At 49.5% G+C, this 19,493-nt stretch overlaps 1 protein-coding gene across 1 annotated transcript in view; it reads left to right on the forward strand.

Annotated features, from left to right (window-relative positions):
- Positions 1-19,493, forward strand: part of MAST1 (microtubule associated serine/threonine kinase 1) — a 38,539-nt gene that overhangs the window by 891 nt on the left and 18,155 nt on the right. The window contains exons 2-10 of the mRNA XM_025368129.1: positions 1,085-1,173; positions 1,620-1,695; positions 4,161-4,239; positions 7,921-8,081; positions 8,213-8,288; positions 8,449-8,658; positions 13,203-13,304; positions 13,385-13,517; positions 13,598-13,665. Coding sequence (XP_025223914.1) covers positions 1,085-1,173; positions 1,620-1,695; positions 4,161-4,239; positions 7,921-8,081; positions 8,213-8,288; positions 8,449-8,658; positions 13,203-13,304; positions 13,385-13,517; positions 13,598-13,665 — 994 coding nt within the window. The remainder of the gene's footprint in view (positions 1-1,084; positions 1,174-1,619; positions 1,696-4,160; positions 4,240-7,920; positions 8,082-8,212; positions 8,289-8,448; positions 8,659-13,202; positions 13,305-13,384; positions 13,518-13,597; positions 13,666-19,493) is intronic.

Consider the following 19,493-nt stretch of genomic DNA (forward strand, 5'->3'; position numbering starts at 1 on the left):
AAGATGTCACTTGCATGGTGATCCACACACACAATTATATCATCCAAGATGCACACATGTGTGGCAATATCCCATCCATGCATCCAACAATGTCACAACACACGATGTCATATCTAGGAATCTCACATACTGTGTCACACTGACATCAGCATAAACAGATGTAGGGATCTTACAGAGAGAGAACCACGCAAAATCACACGTTATCACATGCAATACTCACCTAGAGAATGTCATACGTGGTGATATGTTTGGGCATGGCCAGTGTCACAAGATGTTCAATTCACACAATAGATGCTACATACACATGGACACATATGGTGAATGTCACACCCAGACGGAAGGACAGTATCGGACACAGACTCAGAATGCCACACAAAGACATAGATACATGTAGGGGGGATCATGCATCCTGGCCAGGCATGGCGGCAGGCGCCTGTAGTCCCAGCTACTCAGGAGGGTGAAGCGGGAGGATAGCTTGAGCCCAGGAGTTTGAGGCTGCAGTGAGCCACTGCACACTGAACTCCATCCTGGACGACAGAGCGAGACATTGACTTAAAAGAAAAAAAAAAATGCAGCCTCCCTGTGTTACAGCACACATTGTTATGGACAAGTGGCATTTCACACTGTGTCACATAGACACACAAATGCTCAAATTGTGTCACACAAGATAAACCCACGTTGTGTCACACATATCACACTAGAATGCGTTCAGGGTCACACATTGTGGAATTCATACAGTGGATGCCACATGTGGATACCTACAGTGAATGTCCCGCATAGACCGAAACACACTATCACCAATAGTGTCACCTAGACACAGTGACTATCACACCATGACAGACACTGCCGTACACATAATCAACACTGGGAGTTTCTCACACACATGTCACATGCAAATCCCCTGCCATACACAGTCCTGCCGAAGCCTCCACCACCTTTTCCTTCGAGAAACCCTCCCAGGGAGCCTCCAAACACACATGGATGGGAGATAGGCGGGGATCTGAGACGGGAGGTCAGCTGGTGGGGCACAAGAACTCACTGGGCTGCGGCCCGGCCCGGCCCCCCTGCCTTGCCTTCCCCGCAGCTGCCGCACCAGTAACCGGAAAAGCCTCATCCTGACCAGCACTTCGCCCACGCTGCCGAGACCCCACTCCCCGCTGCCAGGTCACCTAGGTGAGACCAGTGGCAGAGACTTGGTGGGTGCGGAGTGGCCTACAGGAGGCGGGGCCTCGGGCGAGGAAGCGTGGTCATGCTACAGAAGGGGAGCAGTTTGAATGGAGGCGAACTGGTTTGGATAAGGGGCGGGGCCATGCTTGTGTGGGTGTGGTCAGTCGTAGAGGGACGGGCATTGGAGGGCGGAGCGGAGACTCAGGTGGGACGGAACAGAAAGGAGGAGTCGTACCTGAGGGGCGGGGCCATCCCAGATGAAGGCAGAATCTCCTTGGAAGGGGCCGGGCTGAGTTGGCAACGAAAAAATTTAGAGAGGCTGGGCCACAGGCGAAGGGGCGTGGTCTCCCCATAATAGGCGGGACTAGACTAAAGACAGGACATGCTGCTGTTTGCACGCCGCTTTAGGGAACAAGAGGCCTGAAGGGATTTGCCCCCTCTTTCTCTCACAGGCAGCAGTCCCCTGGACAGCCCCCGAAACTTCTCCCCCAACACCCCCGCCCACTTCTCATTTGCCTCCTCCCGAAGGTGAGTCCCTCCCCTCCAGGGCCCCAGAACCCTGGGCAGACCCTCTCCACCCACCGTCTGGGCCGCCATCTGTTCTCTTCCTAATAGCACCCGAGCTAGGGCCTGAGGGGACCAGCAAGTGCCCCAAGGTCCCAGCGGGAAGGAGCGCCTAGCCTTCGGGATGGGGCCCATAAGAAGGCGGGGCCCAATCACTGGTCTGGAATGGGGAAGGGGGTGGGGATCCTTTTGCGGCTGGTCGAAAGCGCGTGCGCCCTGGGCGTGGAGTCTGTCTTCCCGAGCCTAGCTCTCCTGGCCAGGTGTTTCCATAGCAACAGGACGGGGTAGCCAAGATGAGGTGCGCAAGCGCAGATTGCGCGATGCCTATCGAGGGACTCTTGGTCCCCGAGGTGGGGGAGGACGACTAGGGCTGTTTCTCAAGGGGAGGAATCTCAGGTTTCTTTCCAAGAATCTCTGAGGGTTTCTGGGGTGTCCTTAAATGAATTTTCTATGGGCCTTTTGTGAAACTGGGGGAGGCAGAGAGGTTTCTCTGATGTTTTCTGGAGAAACTTTTCTGGGAGTTTAGGCCCGTCTCTTTTTCTTTGAACTCTATTCATTCTAAAAATGGTGTCTAAACACCTACTATGTTCTTAGGAGCTGGGCGTATGGGGTCAATGACGTTCTGTCTCTACCCTCTGAGTTGAATAGAGCAGGCAGGCCAGAGAATGGGGATCGTTGCAAAGGCTGATGAAGGCTGTGTTGTGAGAGTCAAGAGAGACTGTGGGGACAGAGGACAGCTCCCTTGGGAAAGTGGGGGAAACCGCTTATTGACCATGGAATTTAGCTGAGGGCAATAGAAAGGCAGGGTAAGGCTCTGGGATTGGGTCTCACGTGTTTATCCGCAAGCGGGGAAGGCTGAGCGAGGGGACTGCTGGGAGGAAGGAGGAAGGGAGGAGTCCAGTGAATGGGTGTGCGTGTGTCCTTGTAACTGTGCAATCTGTGTGCTGGTGTACGTGTGTGATTGTGACTGTGTGAGGAATTACGTGCCTATGCAATGGCACGAGTCTCCGAATGTGAACGTGTGAACGTGTGTCTGTAGGATTGTAAGCATCCATGAATATGCGAGGGGAGCAAGTCAGGTGTGTCTCCAGGTGAGCGTGCAATCTGTGTGTGGGTGTAAGCGTGTGTGAGTGTGTGGCTGTGAGATAGTAAACGCAAAGTCACAGTGTTTTCTGTCTCTCTCTCTCTCTCTCTTTTTCTTTTCTTGAGACAGAGTCTCACTCTGTTGCTCAGGCTAGAGTGCAATGGCAGGATCTCGGCTCACTGCAATCTCTGCCTCCCGGGTTCAAGCGATTCTCCTGCCTCAACTTCCCAAGTAGCTGGGATTACAGGCGCCCGCCACCACACCCGGCTAATTTTTGTATTTTTAGTAGAGATGGGGTTTCACCAGTTTGGTCAGGCTGGTCTCGAACTTCTGACCTCAGGTGATCCACCTGCCTCGGCCTCCCAAAATGGTAGGATTACAGACGTGAGCCACCGCGCCTGGCCAGTGTTTACAGTCTCACAGCCACACACTCACATGTGCACGTGCCAATGTGTGTTGTGCACTCACATGAGTATGGGCCGATGTGTGTCCCTGTGAGTGTGTATCTGCGTGCAAGTGTGAACGAGTGTGTCGCTGTGTGCAAGTTTCAATGTGTGGCAGTGAGCGCGGGTGTCTGGAATGTGCGTCTGTGTGAATGTGAAAGTGTAGAGTATGTTTGGGTGAGTCTATGTGTCAGAGTGTGAGTGCTGAGTCTCTGTAAGCACGTGTGTCTACAGATGAGTCCATGTCTGGTCTTGCACGTGCGATTGTGCATTAGTGTGTGAGAGTGTGATATTTGGGCCCATGGATGGGAGAGTCAATACGTGTGGCTGTCTGTGTTGAGGAGTCATGTGTGAGTGTGTGTCTTGGGGGTGTGTGAAGTGTAAATGTGTGCACTGCCAGTATGTGAACCTGACCTGATAGTCACACCAACATTAATGGGTTTGGCTACAGCAGTGATTGTGTCTGTGTGCACGAGAGCATAAGGACACAAGATTCTATGTCAGTGTGTTGGGGGATGGGAGGGGTCTTTCTTCTCTGAGAAGATCCAAGGGTCCCGCCCTGAGAGCTTTCTCATGGAGTGTTCACTCGGGGAAAAATTCTAGAATCTCTCTGGAAAGGCTTCATTGGGTGGAGGCTTTTCCAATTCTTGGTGTCCACTCTGGATGATAAGAGAGGGGACCGTGGGGAGCAGAGCGGAGACGGATCCTCCCTCCAATTCCCGGTACCTGCCTGGAAGAGTCCCTCTTTACCCCCTTGATTCTGAGGGCCTTGAGTAATCTTAGAGTGCAGACGTATTCCCCCAGCCCCCACCCTGGCCGTGGCCAGTGGCTTCACCCACACCCTGAGGAGTAGGGGGACCTCTGGGGCTTTGTGGCCTCTGAGCACCTTGGCTGGGTTCCAGGGCGGACGGACGCCGGTGGTCTCTGGCCTCGCTCCCTTCATCTGGCTATGGCACCAACACGCCCAGTTCCACCGTCTCGGTGAGTGTGGAAAGTGGGTGGGTGGGCCGGTGGGTAAGGAATTCAGGGGGTCCTCCAGCCTGAAGACCCACACCCAGGCCAGCAGTCCAGGCTGGGCTTGATGGCAGTTTAGGGCCAGGCACAGTGACTCATGCCTGTAATCCCAGTACTTTGGAAGGCCAAGACAGGATTGCTTGAGCCTGGGAGTTCCAGACCAGTCTGGGCAACAGAGGGAGACCCTTGTCCCTACAAAAATTAAAAATTATCTGGGCATGGTGGTGCGCACCTGTGGTTCCTGCTATTTGGGAGGCTGAGATGGGAGGATTGCTTGAGTCTGGGAGGTATAGGCTACAGTGGAGCTGAGATTGCACCACGGCATTCCAGTCTGGACGACAGAGTGAGACCCTGTCTCAAAAGAAAAAAATAAAAAAAGACAGTTTGGGTTTCCCCATCCTCAAGGGTGTTCACTTGTCCATCTATTAGAGAGTTACGACTCTGCTCCACTCAAAGCCCTATGCTCTGCCCTCAACACATTTATGGGAGGGTCCTTCCTACTCATTTCTGACTCACTCATTTACAGCTGGTGACATAAGGCTCTGTGAGTTAAGCCATTTACCCTGATATCAGCAGCTGGGCTAGGCCAGGCCACAGCTTTCACCCAGAGCCCATTTGCTCACCCTTTGCAATACCCAAAGTCTCTCCATCTGCTCCCTTTTCTATCCATGCCCATGGTTCCCTTATTCATCCATTGGCATGATGTTCAGCAGACATTTGTCGTGAGACCGTCATGTGGTAGGCGGGTTCTGCAAGCTGGGTCAGAGTGTAAAGATTCACACAGCCCTCATGGGGGAAGACAAGCCAGTAAGAAGGCATTCACAAAATAGAATGGTCAGAACTTTGATGCAAGTAGAACAAGGGGAGGTGATAGCAAAGGAGACACATGTGATTCAGCTTAGGGGGTTGTCAAGGAAGGCTTCCTGGAGGAGGTGACATTGAATCCAAGACAAAGGACCAGCAGGAGTTTGGCAGGTGGAAGAGAAGGGAGAAGAGTGTTCCAGGAAGGGGAAGAGAATGTGCAAACCTATAGAGGCCACAGAACTTGCTGCATTTGAAAAGTTGAAAGCTTTGTGGGGCTGAAACTTTGGGATGCGGGGGAGGAATAGAGACGATGCAGGCAGTGCCCTTGATCAGGCTGGAACCTTGTCAGCTGGGGCAGCAAGGGAAATTTTATTCTAAATCCAGTGGGGGAGCCATGGAATGGCTTTATTTCTTTATATTAAATTGTACTAAAATTTCAGTTTGAACCATTTGAAATTGTGATTCTGTAGGCCATAGATAATGTACACTCATTTAAAAAATAAAAGAGATGGATGGGGTGGAGAATTTTAACCAGGGGAGTGAGCAATGTGATGTTTAAAAATATCATTCTGGCCGGGCGCGATGGCTCATACCTATAATCCCAGCATTTTGGGAGATCGAAGCGGGTGAACCATTTGAGGTCAGGAGTTCAAGACCAGCCTGGCCAACATGGTGAAACCCTGTCTCTAGTAAAAATACAAAAATTAGCCAGGAGTGGTCGTGGGTGCCTGTAATCCCAGCTACTCAGGAGGCTAAGGCAGGGAGAATTGCTTGAACCTGAGAAGTGGAGGTTGCAGTGAGCCAAGATCACACCACTGCACTCCAGCCTGGGTGACAGCTGTATGGCTGGGCACAGTGGCTCACACCTGTAATCCCAACACTACAGGAGGTTAAGGTGGGAGGATTGCTTGAGCCCAGGAGTTTGAGGCCAACCTGGGCAACATGATGAAACCCTGTTTCTAAAAAAAAAAAAAAAAATTAGCCAGGTGTGATGGCTTGTACCTCAAGTCCCAGCTACTCAGGAGGCTGAGATGGAAAGATTGCTTGAGCTCAGGAGGTGGAGGTTGCAGTGAGTGGAGGTTGAGCCACTGCAATCCAGCCTGGGGGACAGAGAAAAACCCTGTCTCGAAATAAAAATAAAATAAAATAAAATAAAATAAAATAAAATAAAATAAAGCAAGAGGAGGACCAGGCATAGTGGCTCATGCCTGTAATCCCAGCACTTTTTTTTTTTTTTTTTTGATACAGAGTCTCACTCTGTTGCCCAGGCCTGGAGTGCAATGGCAATGTGTCAGCTCACTGCAACCTCCATCTCCTGGGTTCAAGCAATTCTCTTGCCTCAGCCTCCTGAGTAGCTGGGATTACGGGTGCCCACCACCATGCCTGGCTAATTTTTTTATATTTTTAATAGAGATAGGGTTTCACCCTGTTGGCCAGGCTGGTCTGGAACTCCTGACCTCAGTTTTTCTGCCGACTCAGCCTCCCAAAGTGCTGGGATTACAGGCGTGAGCCACCATGCCCTGCCCTCAAGCCCAGCACTTTGAGAGGCCAAAGCAGGAGTATTGCTTGAAGCCAGGAGTTGGAAGCCAGCCTGGGCAACATAGGGAGACCCTGTCTCTACAAAAAAGAATTAGCCACGCATGGTGTAGTCCCACCTACACAGAAGGCAGAGGTGGAAAGATTACTTTAGCCCAGGAGTTCAAGGCTTCCATGAGCAATGATTGCATTACATCACTCTAGCCTGGGTAATATAAGAAGACCTTGTCTCTCTCTCTCTCTTTTTAAAAAAATTTGAAATAATTTTAATAAACAGAGACAAGGTTTCATTATGTTGCCAACTCCTGGGATCAAGTGATCCTCCCGCCTTCACCTCCCAAAATGCTGGGATTACAGGTGTGAGTCACCATATTCAGTGGAGACCCTCTCTCTAAAATAATAATAATAATAATAATAATAATAATGATAATAAAGCAAGAGGAAACAAGATAGGGTAGGGATCGGGAAGAATGGGTGTGTGTTCAGAGGAGGTCTTCCCAAGGTGTGACATTGAAGCAAAGATTTGAAGGATAAGAAGGAGGGATCCATAGTTGATGTGTTCCAAGCAGAAAGAATAGCTAGTGCAAAGGACCTGAGGAAGGAGGTTGCCTGGCTTGTCCAAGGACCATCAACTAGGCTGGGCGTGGTGGCTTGCGCCTGTAATCCCAGCACTTTGGTGGATCACCTGAGGTCAGGAGTTCAAGACCAGCCTGGCCAACATGGTGAAACACTGTCTCTACTAAAAATACAAAAAGTAGCCGGGCATGGTGACAGGCACCTGTATTCCCAGCTACTCAGGAGGCTGAGTCAGGAGAACCGCTTGAACGGGGAGGCGGAGGGTGCAGTGAGCTGAGATCACACTCCAACCTAGGCAACAACAGCGAAACTGCAATTAAAAAAAAAAAAAAAAAAAGGAGGCCACTGTAGCTGGAGCAAAGGAAGTAAGCAGGAGACTGATAAAAACCCATGGCAGGGACACAGGGCGGGATGAGGCAGGACCTTGTATAACTGGGGAAGGACTTGGGGGTTCACCCTGAGTAAGGTGGGAGCCACAGAGGGTTCTGAACAGAGAAGGCTCATGAGTTGACCCAAGCTTTAACAGAATCACTGTCTCCACCCCTGTCTGTCCCTGTCCACCTGTGTGTGGCCAAGAATCCCAGTCAAGACCCTAGGATCCAAGGATGGTAAATCAGGTCCTGATCCTGGCCTTGCCCAGTGACCCCATCAGCCTTGGGAGTCCCAGCTCAAGATCCTGAGCTGTTGGGGGGCCCATGGTGGCTCTGACCCCGGCCCTGCCCCTCTCCCCAGTCCTCCTGCTCCTCCCAGGAGCGCCTGCACCAGCTGCCCTACCAGCCCACGGTGGACGAGCTCCACTTCCTCTCCAAACACTTCGGGAGCACCGAGAGCATCACAGACGAGGATGGTGGCCGTCGCTCCCCAGCCGTGCGTCCCCGCTCACGGAGCCTCAGGTGGGCAGGTCTTGGGACTTGTGCATAGAGAGACCCCTGTCCCCGCAAATAAAAGGGTTACATCTCGGGGCGAGGGCTCTCTGCGGGCTTGGAGGCAGAGGACTGGACAGAATGGGCTTCTCTCCCCGCAGCCCCGGGCGCTCCCCCTCCTCCTACGACAACGAGATCGTGATGATGAATCATGTCTACAAGGAGAGGTTCCCGAAGGTGAGGTGGGACCCGAGGCGGTCGCGGGGTGACCTGGCGGCTTGCACTCTCGCTCGCCTTATCCCCGCGCGCCCCCTGGCGGCCTCGGTGCACAGCGCAGGTCCCTGGCGGCCACAGCCTCCGGGCACAGCCCCGCGCCCCTCCTCCGTCCCTCCTGCAGGCCACTGCGCAGATGGAGGAGAAGCTGCGTGACTTCACCCGCGCCTACGAACCCGACAGCGTTCTGCCTCTGGCCGATGGCGTGCTCAGCTTCATCCACCACCAGATCATCGAGCTGGCCCGGGACTGCCTAACCAAGTCCCGTGACGGCCTCATTACCACGGTCTACTTCTATGAATTGCAGGAGAACCTGGAGAAGCTCCTTCAAGACGTGAGTGCACGCGGAGGCCGGGCTGATCTCAGGCTCAGCACCGCCAAATTGTGCCCAGTGCACCCCTTTCTTCACCCCACATCCATTTACGGAGCTCCTGCCACGTTCCAGGCACTGGCGTGGAGCTGAGGACTCAGGGGTGGAAGTGTTCCCTTCCCTAGGTCTGACTGACTGAAGAGTCAGGAATTTCACCTCGCTCATTTCCCTTAGGTCTTTACTCAAGTATCACCTTCTCAGGTGGCTTCTTAGGCGGTCCCCAGCCATTTAAAATATTAAACTCGGCCGGGTGCAGTGGCTCAGGCCTGTAATCCCAGCACTTTGGGAGGCTGAGGCAGGTGGATCACCTGAGGTCAGGAGTTCAAAACCAGCCTGGCCAACATGGCAAAACCCCGTCTCTACTAAAAATACAAAAATTAGCGGGGCATGGCGGCTTGCACCTGTAATCCCAAGTACTTGGGAGGCAGAGGCGGGAGAATCGCTTGAACCTGGGAGTCGGAGGTTGCAGTGAGCCAAGATCATGCCATTGCACTCCAGCCTGGGCAACAAGAGTGAAACTCTGTCTCAAAAATAAATAAATAAATGAAATAAAATAAAATATTAAACTCTACTCATATTTATCACCCACTTTCTCTTTAGTTTCTCCTTGACACTCAGCGCTATCCATCATACAGTATATTTTTTTTTTTTTTTTTTTTTTTTTTTTTTGAGACGGAGTCTCGCTCTGTCACCCAGGCTGGAGTGCAGTGGCCGGATCTCAGCTCACTGCAAGCTCCGCCTCCCGGGTTCACGCCATTCTCCCGCCTCAGCCTCCCGAGTAGCTGGGACTACAGGCGCCTGCCACCTCGCCCGGCTAAGTTTTTTTTGTATTTTTTAGTAGAGACGGGGTTTCACTGTGTTAGCCAGGATGGTCTCGATCTCCTGACCTCGTGATCCGCCCGTCTCGGCCTCCCAAAGTGCTGGGATTACAGGCTTGAGCCACCGCGCCCGGCCTCATACAGTATATTTTTGCTTATTTTATTTCATGTCTATCCTTCTCCAATGTCAGCCCCATAGGTGGCAAGGATGGGGGGGGTGGGGTTGTCTGTTCTGTCCACTGCTGTGTCGCTGCTGTTTGGAACAATACCCAGCACACAGTAGGTACTCAATTAATGCTAGGTAAATTGATGCATGAATGTCCCTTTGCAGTGGCATGCACCTGTAGTCCCAGTTACTTAGGAGGCTGAGATGGGAGAATTGCTTGAGGTCAGGAGTTTGAGACCAGCTTGGGCAACATAGCAAGACCCATCTCTAAAACAATAAAAAAAAATTAAGCCAAGTGAGATGGTTCACAACTTTAATCCCAGCACTTTGGGAGGCTGAGGCGAGCGGATCACGAGGTCAGGAGTTTGAAACCAGCCTGGGCAATAAGATGAAACTCTGTCTTGACTAAAAATACAAAAAAATTAGCCAGGAGTGGTGGTGTGCGCCTGTAATCCTAGTTACTGAGGAGGCTGAAGCAGAAGAATCTCTTGAACCCGGGAGGCAGTGGTTGCAGTAAGCTGAGGTTGCACCACTTCACTCCAGCCTGGGCAACAGAGTGAGATTCTGTCACCAAAAAAAAAAAAAGTTTTAAATTAGCTAGGCATAGTGGCACACACCTGTAGTCCCAGCTACTTCAGAGGCTGAGGCAGGAGGATCACTTGATAATTCATTAATTCCACCAATATTTATTTATTTATTAATTTATTAAAAATTTTTAGAAATTTTTTGGAGACAGAGTTTCGCTTTATCCCCTTGGGCTGGAGTGCAATGGTGCGATCTTGGCTCACTGCAACCCCCGCCTCTCAGGTTCAAGCAATTCTCCTGCCTCAGCCCGAGTAGCTGGGATCACAGGCACCCACCACCATGCCTGGCTAATTTTTGTATTTTTAGTCCCAACACGGTTGCACTATGTTGGCCAGGCTGGTCTCAAACTCCTGACCTTAGGTGATCCACCTGCCTCTGCCTCCCAAAGTGCTGGGATTACAGGTGTGAGCCACCATGCCCAGCCCCTACCAATATTTATGAAGCACCTATTATGGGCCTGACACTAGCCTAGAAGCTGGGAAATCAACTGGAAATAAAACAAAAATTCTTGTGTTTGGGGAGCTGACATTCTGTTAATAGCAGGAAGAGACCGAGGATAAACAATAGGTATTAGAAGCTCACCTCTGGAATCCCAGCACTTTGGGCAGCTGAGACAGGAGGCTTTCTGGAGCCCAGGAGTTGGAGACCAGCCTGGGTAACATAGCGAGACCCTGTCTCTACAGAAAAACAAGTCAAACAAACAAAAACCCAATAGACATTAAGGCTGCGACCAGGACCAAGGTGAAGCAAGTGATTATTTCTTCCCCCAGAACATTAGATTAATTTTTGAAAAACTTGAAAAGTAGATAAATGAAAACCCAACATTATTTTAAGTTTACATATTTTATTTATAACCAAGCCAGAATCTGTTATAATTTTTCTGTCCTGGTTTTAATGAAAGCAAACTCATCAATAATACTATTTTCATTGAAGCTATTAGCCGTTTCTTAAGACACATTAAAACACATATAGGCCGGGCGCGGTGGCTCAAGCCTGTAATCCCAGCACTTTGGGAGGCCAAGACGGGTGGATCACGAGGTCAGGAGATTGAGACCATCCTGGCTAATACGGTGAAACCCCATCTCTACTAAAAAATACAAAAAACTAGCCGGGCGAGGTGGCGGGCGCCTGTAGTCCCAGCTACTCGGGAGGCTGAGGCGGGAGAATGGCGTAAACCCGGGAGGTGGAGCTTGCAGTGAGCTGAGATCCGGCCACTGCACCCCAGCCTGGGCAACAGAGCAAGACTCCGTACTCCGTCTCAAAAAAAAACAAAAACAAAAACAAGCCGGGCGCGGTGGCTCAAGCCTGTAATCCCAGCACTTTGGGAGGCCGAGACGGGCGGATCACGAGGTCAGGAGATCGAGACCATCCTGGCTGACACGGTGAAACCCCGTCTCTACTAAAAATACAAAAAACTAGCCGGGCGTGGTGGCAGGTGCCTGTAGTCCCAGCTACTCGGGAGGCTGAGGCAGGAGAATGGCGTAAACCCGGGAGGAGGAGCTTGCAATGAGCTGAGATCTGGCCACTGCACTCCAGCCTGGGCGACAGAGCGAGACTCCGTCTCAAAAAAAAAAATAAAAAAAAAAATAAATAAAAAAAAATAAAAACAAAAACAAAAACAAAAAAACACACATATAGGTTGGTGCACACTTTTTTTGACTCAAGTTAAAATATGACTAGGCACAGCCTGTTGAATTCTGTCTTTATTTAATTTTCTTTTTCTTTCTTTCTTTTTTTTTTTTTTTCATTTGAGATGGGGGACTCTCTATGTTGCCCAGAGTGGTCTCGAACTCCTGGGCTCAAGCAATCCTCCTGCCTTAGCCTCCTGAGTAGCTGGGATTATAGGCATGTACCACCACATCTGGCTTAAATTTTGATATTTGCTTATGATAGATTTTTGGCATTAATTTTAGTCTTTTCAAGTATTACAATAAGATATTAGTTCTTTTTTTCTCTTTTTTTTTCTTTTCTTTTCTTTTTTTTTGAGACAAAGTCTCACTCTGTCACCCAGGCTGGAGTGTAGTGATGTGATCTTGGCTCACTGCAACCTCCACCTCCCGGGTTCAAGTGATTCTCCTGCTTCAGCCTCCCAAGTAGCTGGGATTACAAGTGTGTGGCACCATGCCCAGCAAAGTTTTGTACTTTCAGCAGAGATGGGGTTTTGCCATGGTAGGCAGGCTGGTCTCAAACCCCTGACCTCAAGTGATTCGCCCTCCTCTGCCCCCCAAAATGCTGGGATGACAGGCATGAGCCACCGTGCCTGGCCTCTTTTTCTTTTCTTTTCTTTTTTTTTGAGACAGGGGATCTCTCTGTAACCCAGGCAGGAGTGTAGTGGTGCAGTCAGCTCACTGCAGTCTTAGTCCCCCCGGGCTCAAGTAATTCTCCTGTTTACTTCAGCTTCCCAGGTAGCTAGGACTACAGGCACACACTACCACACCTGGCTAATTTTATTTTTTGTAGAGACAGGGTCTCACTATGGTTTTGTTGTTTGTTTGTTATTGCTTTTGTTTTGAGACACAGTCTCGCTCTGTCACACAGGCTAGAGTGTAGTGGCATGATCTTGGCTCACTGCAACTTCTGCCTCCCAGGTTCAAGCTATTCTCCTGCTTCAGCCTCCCAAGTAGCTGAGATTACAGGCATCTGTCACCACGCCTGGCTAATTTTGCGTTTTTAGTGGAGATGGGGTTTCACCATGTTGGTCAGGCTGGTCTCAAACACTTGACCTCAAGTGATCCACCCACCTAGGCCTCCCAAAGTGCTGGGATTACAGGCATGAGCCACTGTGCCCAGCCTCATTATTTTTACTGTGTGGCTTAGGCCTCAGTCTCCTCACCTATAAGATGGAACATAGCAGCAGTATGTACTCCAAGGTGCTGAGAGAGGGGCCGGGATGAGGCAGGGTGCCTGTGAGCCCTGTCCCTCTGTGTCCCCTGCCACAGGCCTATGAACGCTCTGAGAGCTTGGAGGTGGCCTTTGTTACTCAGCTGGTGAAGAAGTTGCTTATTATCATCTCACGTCCCGCGAGGCTGCTGGAGTGCCTGGTGAGGGGGCTGGGCAGGGGTGGGGGCGGGGGGGGTGGATCCGGGGAGCCTGTGGTGAGCCCACTCCTGCCCTGCCTCAGGAATTCAACCCCGAGGAGTTCTACCACCTGCTGGAGGCAGCTGAGGGACACGCCAAGGAGGGCCACCTTGTCAAGACAGACATCCCCCGCTACATCATCCGCCAGCTGGGCCTCACCCGTGACCCCTTTCCAGGTGCTGGCTGGTGGGCGCAGGGGGACTGGGGGTGAGCAGGCACAGACCCCAGCTCGTGCTCACTCTCGGTCCCTCCCTAGACGTGGTGCACCTGGAGGAACAGGACAGTGGTGGCTCCAACACCCCTGAGCAAGATGATCTCTCTGAGGTAAAGCTGGGTGGCCAAGCGGTCAGTACCCTGGTTCCTGGGAGGGCAGGGCAGGGCCCAACTCCAGCTTCTTTGCCCCCAGGCTTTGCGGATCTCTTGGTCCTGCACTCTGAGCCTCAGTTTTCCCATCCATAAAATGGGGTTAATAATAGCTCTTCCAGGGCCTGGCGCGGTGGCTCATGCCTGTAATCCCAGCACTTTGGGAGGCCAAGGTAGGCGGATCACTAGAGGTTGGGAGTTCGAGACCAGCCTAACCAACATGGAGAAACCCCATCTCTACTAAAAACAAAAAAATACAAAAATTAGCTGGGTGTGGTAGCACATCCCTGTAATCCCAGCTACTTGGGAGGTTGAGGCAGGAGAATCACTTGAACCCAGGAGGCAGAGGTTGCTGTGAGCCAAGATCGCACCACTGCATTCCAGCCTGAGCAACAAGAGCGAAACTCTGTCTCAAAAAATAAAATGAAATAAAATAAAATAAAATTGAATTAAATTAAATTAAATAGGCCGGGTGCGGTGGCTCAAGCCTGTAATCCCAGCACTTTGGGAGGCCGAGACGGGCGGATCACGAGGTCAGGAGATCGAGACCATCCTGGCTAACATGGTGAAACCCCGTCTCTACTAAAAAATACAAAAAACTAGCCAGGCGAGGTGTCGGGCGCCTGTAGTCCCAGCTACTCGGGAGGCTGAGGCAGGAGAATGGCGTGAACCCGGGAGGTGGAGCTTGCAGTGAGCTGAGATCGGCCACAGCACTCCAGCCTGGGTGACAGACCCAGACTCCGTCTCAAAAAAAAAAAAAAAAAAAAAAGAAAAAAAAAATAAATTAAAAATAAATTAAATAATAGCTCTTCCCCTGTGACCTCTTTATTTGTCATGTTAAAATCCATGAAACATAAAATTTAATTTACCTTTTTAACCATTTTAAAATGAACAATTCGTGGCCGGGTGCAGTGGCTTAGGCCTGTAATACCAGCACTTTGGGAGGCCGAGGCAGGAGGATTGTTCGTGCTTAGGCATTTGAGACCAGCCTGGGCAGCATAAAAAATCAGCTGGGTGTGGTGGCGCATGCCTGTAGTCCCAGCTACTGGGGAGGCTGAGGTGGGAGAATTGTATGAGCCCAGGAAGTCAAGGCTTCTGTAAGCCATGATGACACCACTGCACTCCAGCCTGGGCAACCGAGTGAGACCCTGTCTCAAAAAATGAAATAAAAAATAATAAAGAATAGGCCTGGTGCAATGGCTCATGCCTGTAATCCTACTACTTTGGGAGGACGAGATGGGCGGATCACTTGAGGTCAGGAGTTCAAAACCAGCCTGGCCAACATGGTAAAACCCCGTCTCCACTAAACATACAAAAAAATTAGCTGGGCGTGGTGGCACATGCCTGTAATCCCAGCTACTTGGGAGGCTGAGGCAGGAAAATTGCTTGAACCTGGGAGGTGGAGGTTGGTGTGATGTGAGCTGAGATCACACCACTGCACTCCAGCCTGGGCAACAGAGTGAGACTCCATCTCAATAATAATAATAATAATAGTAATAAAGACTAATACTAATAAGTAAATAATTTAGCAGCATTTAGTAATTCACAATGATGTATAGTCATTAGATCTATGTAGCTGCAGAACTTTTTTATCACCCGAAAGGGAAACTTCACACCCATTACACCCTCCCTCCTCATTCTTCCCTCCTCGCAGTCCCTGGCAACCTCTAATCTATTTTCTCTCTCTGTGGAGTTGCTTTTTCTGGATATTTCCTTTTTTTCTTTTCTTTTTTTTTTTTGAGACAGAATTTCGCTCTCGTTGCCCAGGCTGGAATGCAATGGCATGATCTAGGCTCACCACAACCTCCACCTCCCCGGTTCAAGCGATTCTCCTGCCTCAGCCTCCCAAGTAGCTGGGATTACAGGCATGTGACACCACACCCGGCTAATTTTGTGTTTTTAGTAGAGACAGGGTTTCACCATGTTGGTCAGGCTGGTATTGAACTCCTGACCTCAGGTGATCCGCCCACCTTAGCCTCCCAAAGTGCTGGGATTACAGGTGTGAGCCACATGCCTGGCGTTTTTCTGGATATTTCCTATAAATGGGATCATATGCTCTGTGGCCTCTTACATCTGGCTTATTTCACTTAGCATAACATTTCTGAGGTTTATCTATGTTGTTGTAGCTTGTATCACTGCTTCATTCCTTTTTAAAGCTGAGTAATATTCCATTGAATGGTAGATCCATTCATCCACTGGTGAACCTTGGGTTGTCCATCTTTCATCTGTTATAAATAGTGCTCCTATGAACATGGGTGTACAAATATTTGGCTGGACGACTGTTTTGAGTTATTTAGGGTACATGTATAGAGGTGGAATTTCTGGGTCATATGGTAGCTCTATATTTAACTTATAGGGGAATCCTGCATGGGCTTTTGAGCAAGCTAACTGGCTGTATGTGTTAATGGCAGCTCAGCATGGGGAAAATTGCCAGTTCTATTTCCAGGCCAGCCACACTTTGGCAGATCTTCCAGATGTCTACTGGAGAGTCCTACCCCAGTGGCCACACATGTGTTTTCTCTGAACTGCCTAGTGTTTTTCAAAAATTTGGGCAGGACATGGCTCACAGCCACCCAGCACTTTGGGAGGGTGAGGCGAGTGGATCACTTGAGGTCAGGAAGTCGAGACCAGCCTGGCCAACATGGTGAAACCCTGTCTCTACTAAAAAAATACATAAAATTAGCCAGGTGTGATGATGTCCACCCGTAATCCCAGCTACTTGGGAGGCTGAGGCAGGAGAACTGCTGGAACCAGGGAGACAAAGATTGCAGTGAGCCGATATTGAACCACTGCACTCCAACCTGGGTGAGAGAGTGAGACAGTGAGGCTCCTTCTTGAAAAAAATAAATAAATAAAAATAAAAGAAGCAAAATATAAAAATTGAAAGATTTCTGCTTCAAAATCTGGGTTTGGGCCTTCTCTTGAAAAATCAGAAGTTCTAGGGCTGGGTGTAGTGGCTCATGACTATAATCCCAGCACTTTCGGAAGCCAAGGTGGCAGGATTGCTTGAGCCCAGGAGTTCGAGATCAGCCTGGGCAACATAGCAAGACCCTGTCTCTACTTAAAAAAAAAAAAAATAGACGAAGAAGAAGTTCTTTTTTTTTTTTTTTTTTTTTTGAGAGGGGGAGTCTCGCTCTGTCACCCAGGCGGGAGTGCAGTGGCCAGATCTCAGCTCACTGCAAGCTCCGCCTCCCGGGTTCACGCCATTCTCCTGCCTCAGCCTCCCGAGTAGCTGGGACGACAGGCGCCCGCCACCTCGCCCGGCTAAGTTTTTGTATTTTTAGTAGAGACGGGGTTTCACTGTGTTAGCCAGGATGGTCTCGATCTCCTGACCTCGTGATCCGCCCGTCTCGGCCTCCCAAAGTGCTGGGATTACAGGCTTGAGCCACCACGCCCGGCCCGAAGAAGAAGTTCTAATAAAACTGTGGTGGAACCAACTGAGTGGGGGTGGTCCTGTGATATTGGGTACCTGCCCCTTTGTCACCCATGGCCTCCACCCTGGTTTACTGGCCCCTGAAGACGCTTAAGTTTGTAATCTTTGTTTCAAATTGTGTCTATACAGTCACACAAATATATACACACACCTTTCCTTCATGTATATATATATATTTTTTTTTTGAGACGGAGTCTCGCTGTGCTCCCAGGCTGGAATGCAGTGGCGTGATCTCGGCTCACTGCAAGCTCCGCCTCCCAGGTTCACGCCATTCTCCCGCCTCAGCCTCCCAAGTAGCTGAGACTACAGGCGCCCGCCACCACGCCCGGCTAGTTTTTTGTATTTTTAGTAGAGACGGGGTTTCACCATGTTAGCCAGGATAGTCTCGATCTCCTGACCTCGTGATCCACCCGCCTCGGCCTCCCAAAGTGCTGGGATTACAGGCTTGAGCCACCGCGCCCGGCCCGATGTATATATTTAAAAGGAATCTCATGATACATGCCATTTGTTTAATTTTTTGAATAGGTAATGGAATGACATCACTCAAAAGTCTAAAACTCTAAAAAGGTATTTATCTCTCATTGTTTGTAGGATTCTGTTATTCCATTTAATCAAACTTGTTAATTGAGTGATTCAAATCTTCCATCTCCCTATTCATTTATCTTGCCTGATTAATCTAAATAGTTTCTGAGAAATATGTGAAACCTTATTCTAAGCAACTTCTCCTTGTAATTCTGTCAATTTTTATGTCAGATATTTTTAGGCTACATTCTTTGGAGCATATAAGTTCAATATTTTTATATATCATAGGTCTTTTTATGTAATGTCTATGTAATATATCTCTTTGTCCCTAAGAAAAATCAAAATAGCCGGGCGTGGTGGCTCAAGCCTGTAATCCCACCACTTTGGGAGGCCGAGACGGGTGGATCACAAGGTCAGGAGATCGAGACCATCCTGGCTAACACGGTGAAACCCTGTCTCTACTAAAAAACACAAAAAACTGACCAAGCGAGGTGGTGGGCGCCTGTAGTCCCAGCTACTTGGGAGGCTGAGGCAGGAGAATGGCTTAAACCCACGAGGCGGAGCTTGCAGTGAGCTGAGATCCGGCCACTGCACTCCAGCCTAGGCGACAGAGCAAGATTCCGTCTCAAAAAAAAAAAAAAAAGAAAAGAAAAATCAAAATAATCTTCAAGAAAGATATACAGTGAAAAAATCTTACTCCTACCTTTGTTCCCCATTGCCCTATAACCCTGAAATATGATTATATAGTTTTACTTTGCCACTTTTTTTTTTGAGACAAAGTTCCACTCTTGTTGCCCAGGCTGCAGTGCAATGGTGTGATCTTGGCTCATTGCAACCTCTCTTTCCTGGGTTCAAGCGATTCTCCTGCTTCAGGCTTCCAAGTAGCTGGGATTACAGGTGCCCACCACCACGCCTGGCTAATTTTTTTGTATTTTTGGTAGAGACAGGGTTTCACCATGTTGGCCACGCTGGTCTCTAACTCCTGACCTTCAGGTGATCCACTCGCCTTGGTCTCCCAAAGTACTGGGATTACAGGCGTGAGCCACCACACCTGGCCTTTGCCACATTTTTTAACACAAAAACATACAATACATATGGCCTGTTGCATTTTTACACTTCATAAAATACTGTAGAGAACTTTCTAAATCCCTAGACAGTTTCCTCATTATTTTTAACAGTGGCACAATGTTTCTTTATATAACTACCCCACATATGTTTGTTTGGCTAATTTAACATGTGGATTATTATTTCCAATCTCACAATGAGCAAGATAGTAGATATACCATTTTTCACATGTGCAAGCATATCTGTAGCATAAATTCAAAAGTGAAATTGCTGAGTCAAAGGGAACATGTATTTGTAATTCTGATCTGTACCAAACAGTAATTTACACTCCCAACAGCAAGGTATGAAAGTACCTGTTCAGCCAGGCGCGGTGGCTCACGCCTGTAATCCCAGCACTTTCGGAGGCCAAGGCGGGTAGATCACGAGGTCAGGAGATCGAGACCATCCTGGCTAACATGGTGAAACCCCGTCTCTACTAAAAATACAAAAAATTAGCCAGGCATAGTGGCGGGCGCCTGTAGTCCCAGATACTCAGGAGGCTGAGGCAGGAAAATGGAGTGAACCCGGGAGGCGGAGCTTGCAGTGAGAGGAGATCGCAGCCACTGCACTCCAGCCTGGGTGACAGAGCGAGACTCTGTTTCAAAAAAAAAAAAAAAAAAGTACCTGTTCATCCACATATCTGCCCATAGAGGGTGTCAGGTTTTGGATTTTTTTTCTCCCAATCTACTAAGTGAAAAATGGTATTTTGTGGTAATTATAATTTGTCTTT

The sequence above is a fragment of the Theropithecus gelada genome, chromosome 19 (genome assembly GCF_003255815.1).
Source record: "Theropithecus gelada isolate Dixy chromosome 19, Tgel_1.0, whole genome shotgun sequence".
In the NCBI taxonomy this organism is placed as follows: domain Eukaryota; kingdom Metazoa; phylum Chordata; class Mammalia; order Primates; family Cercopithecidae; genus Theropithecus; species Theropithecus gelada.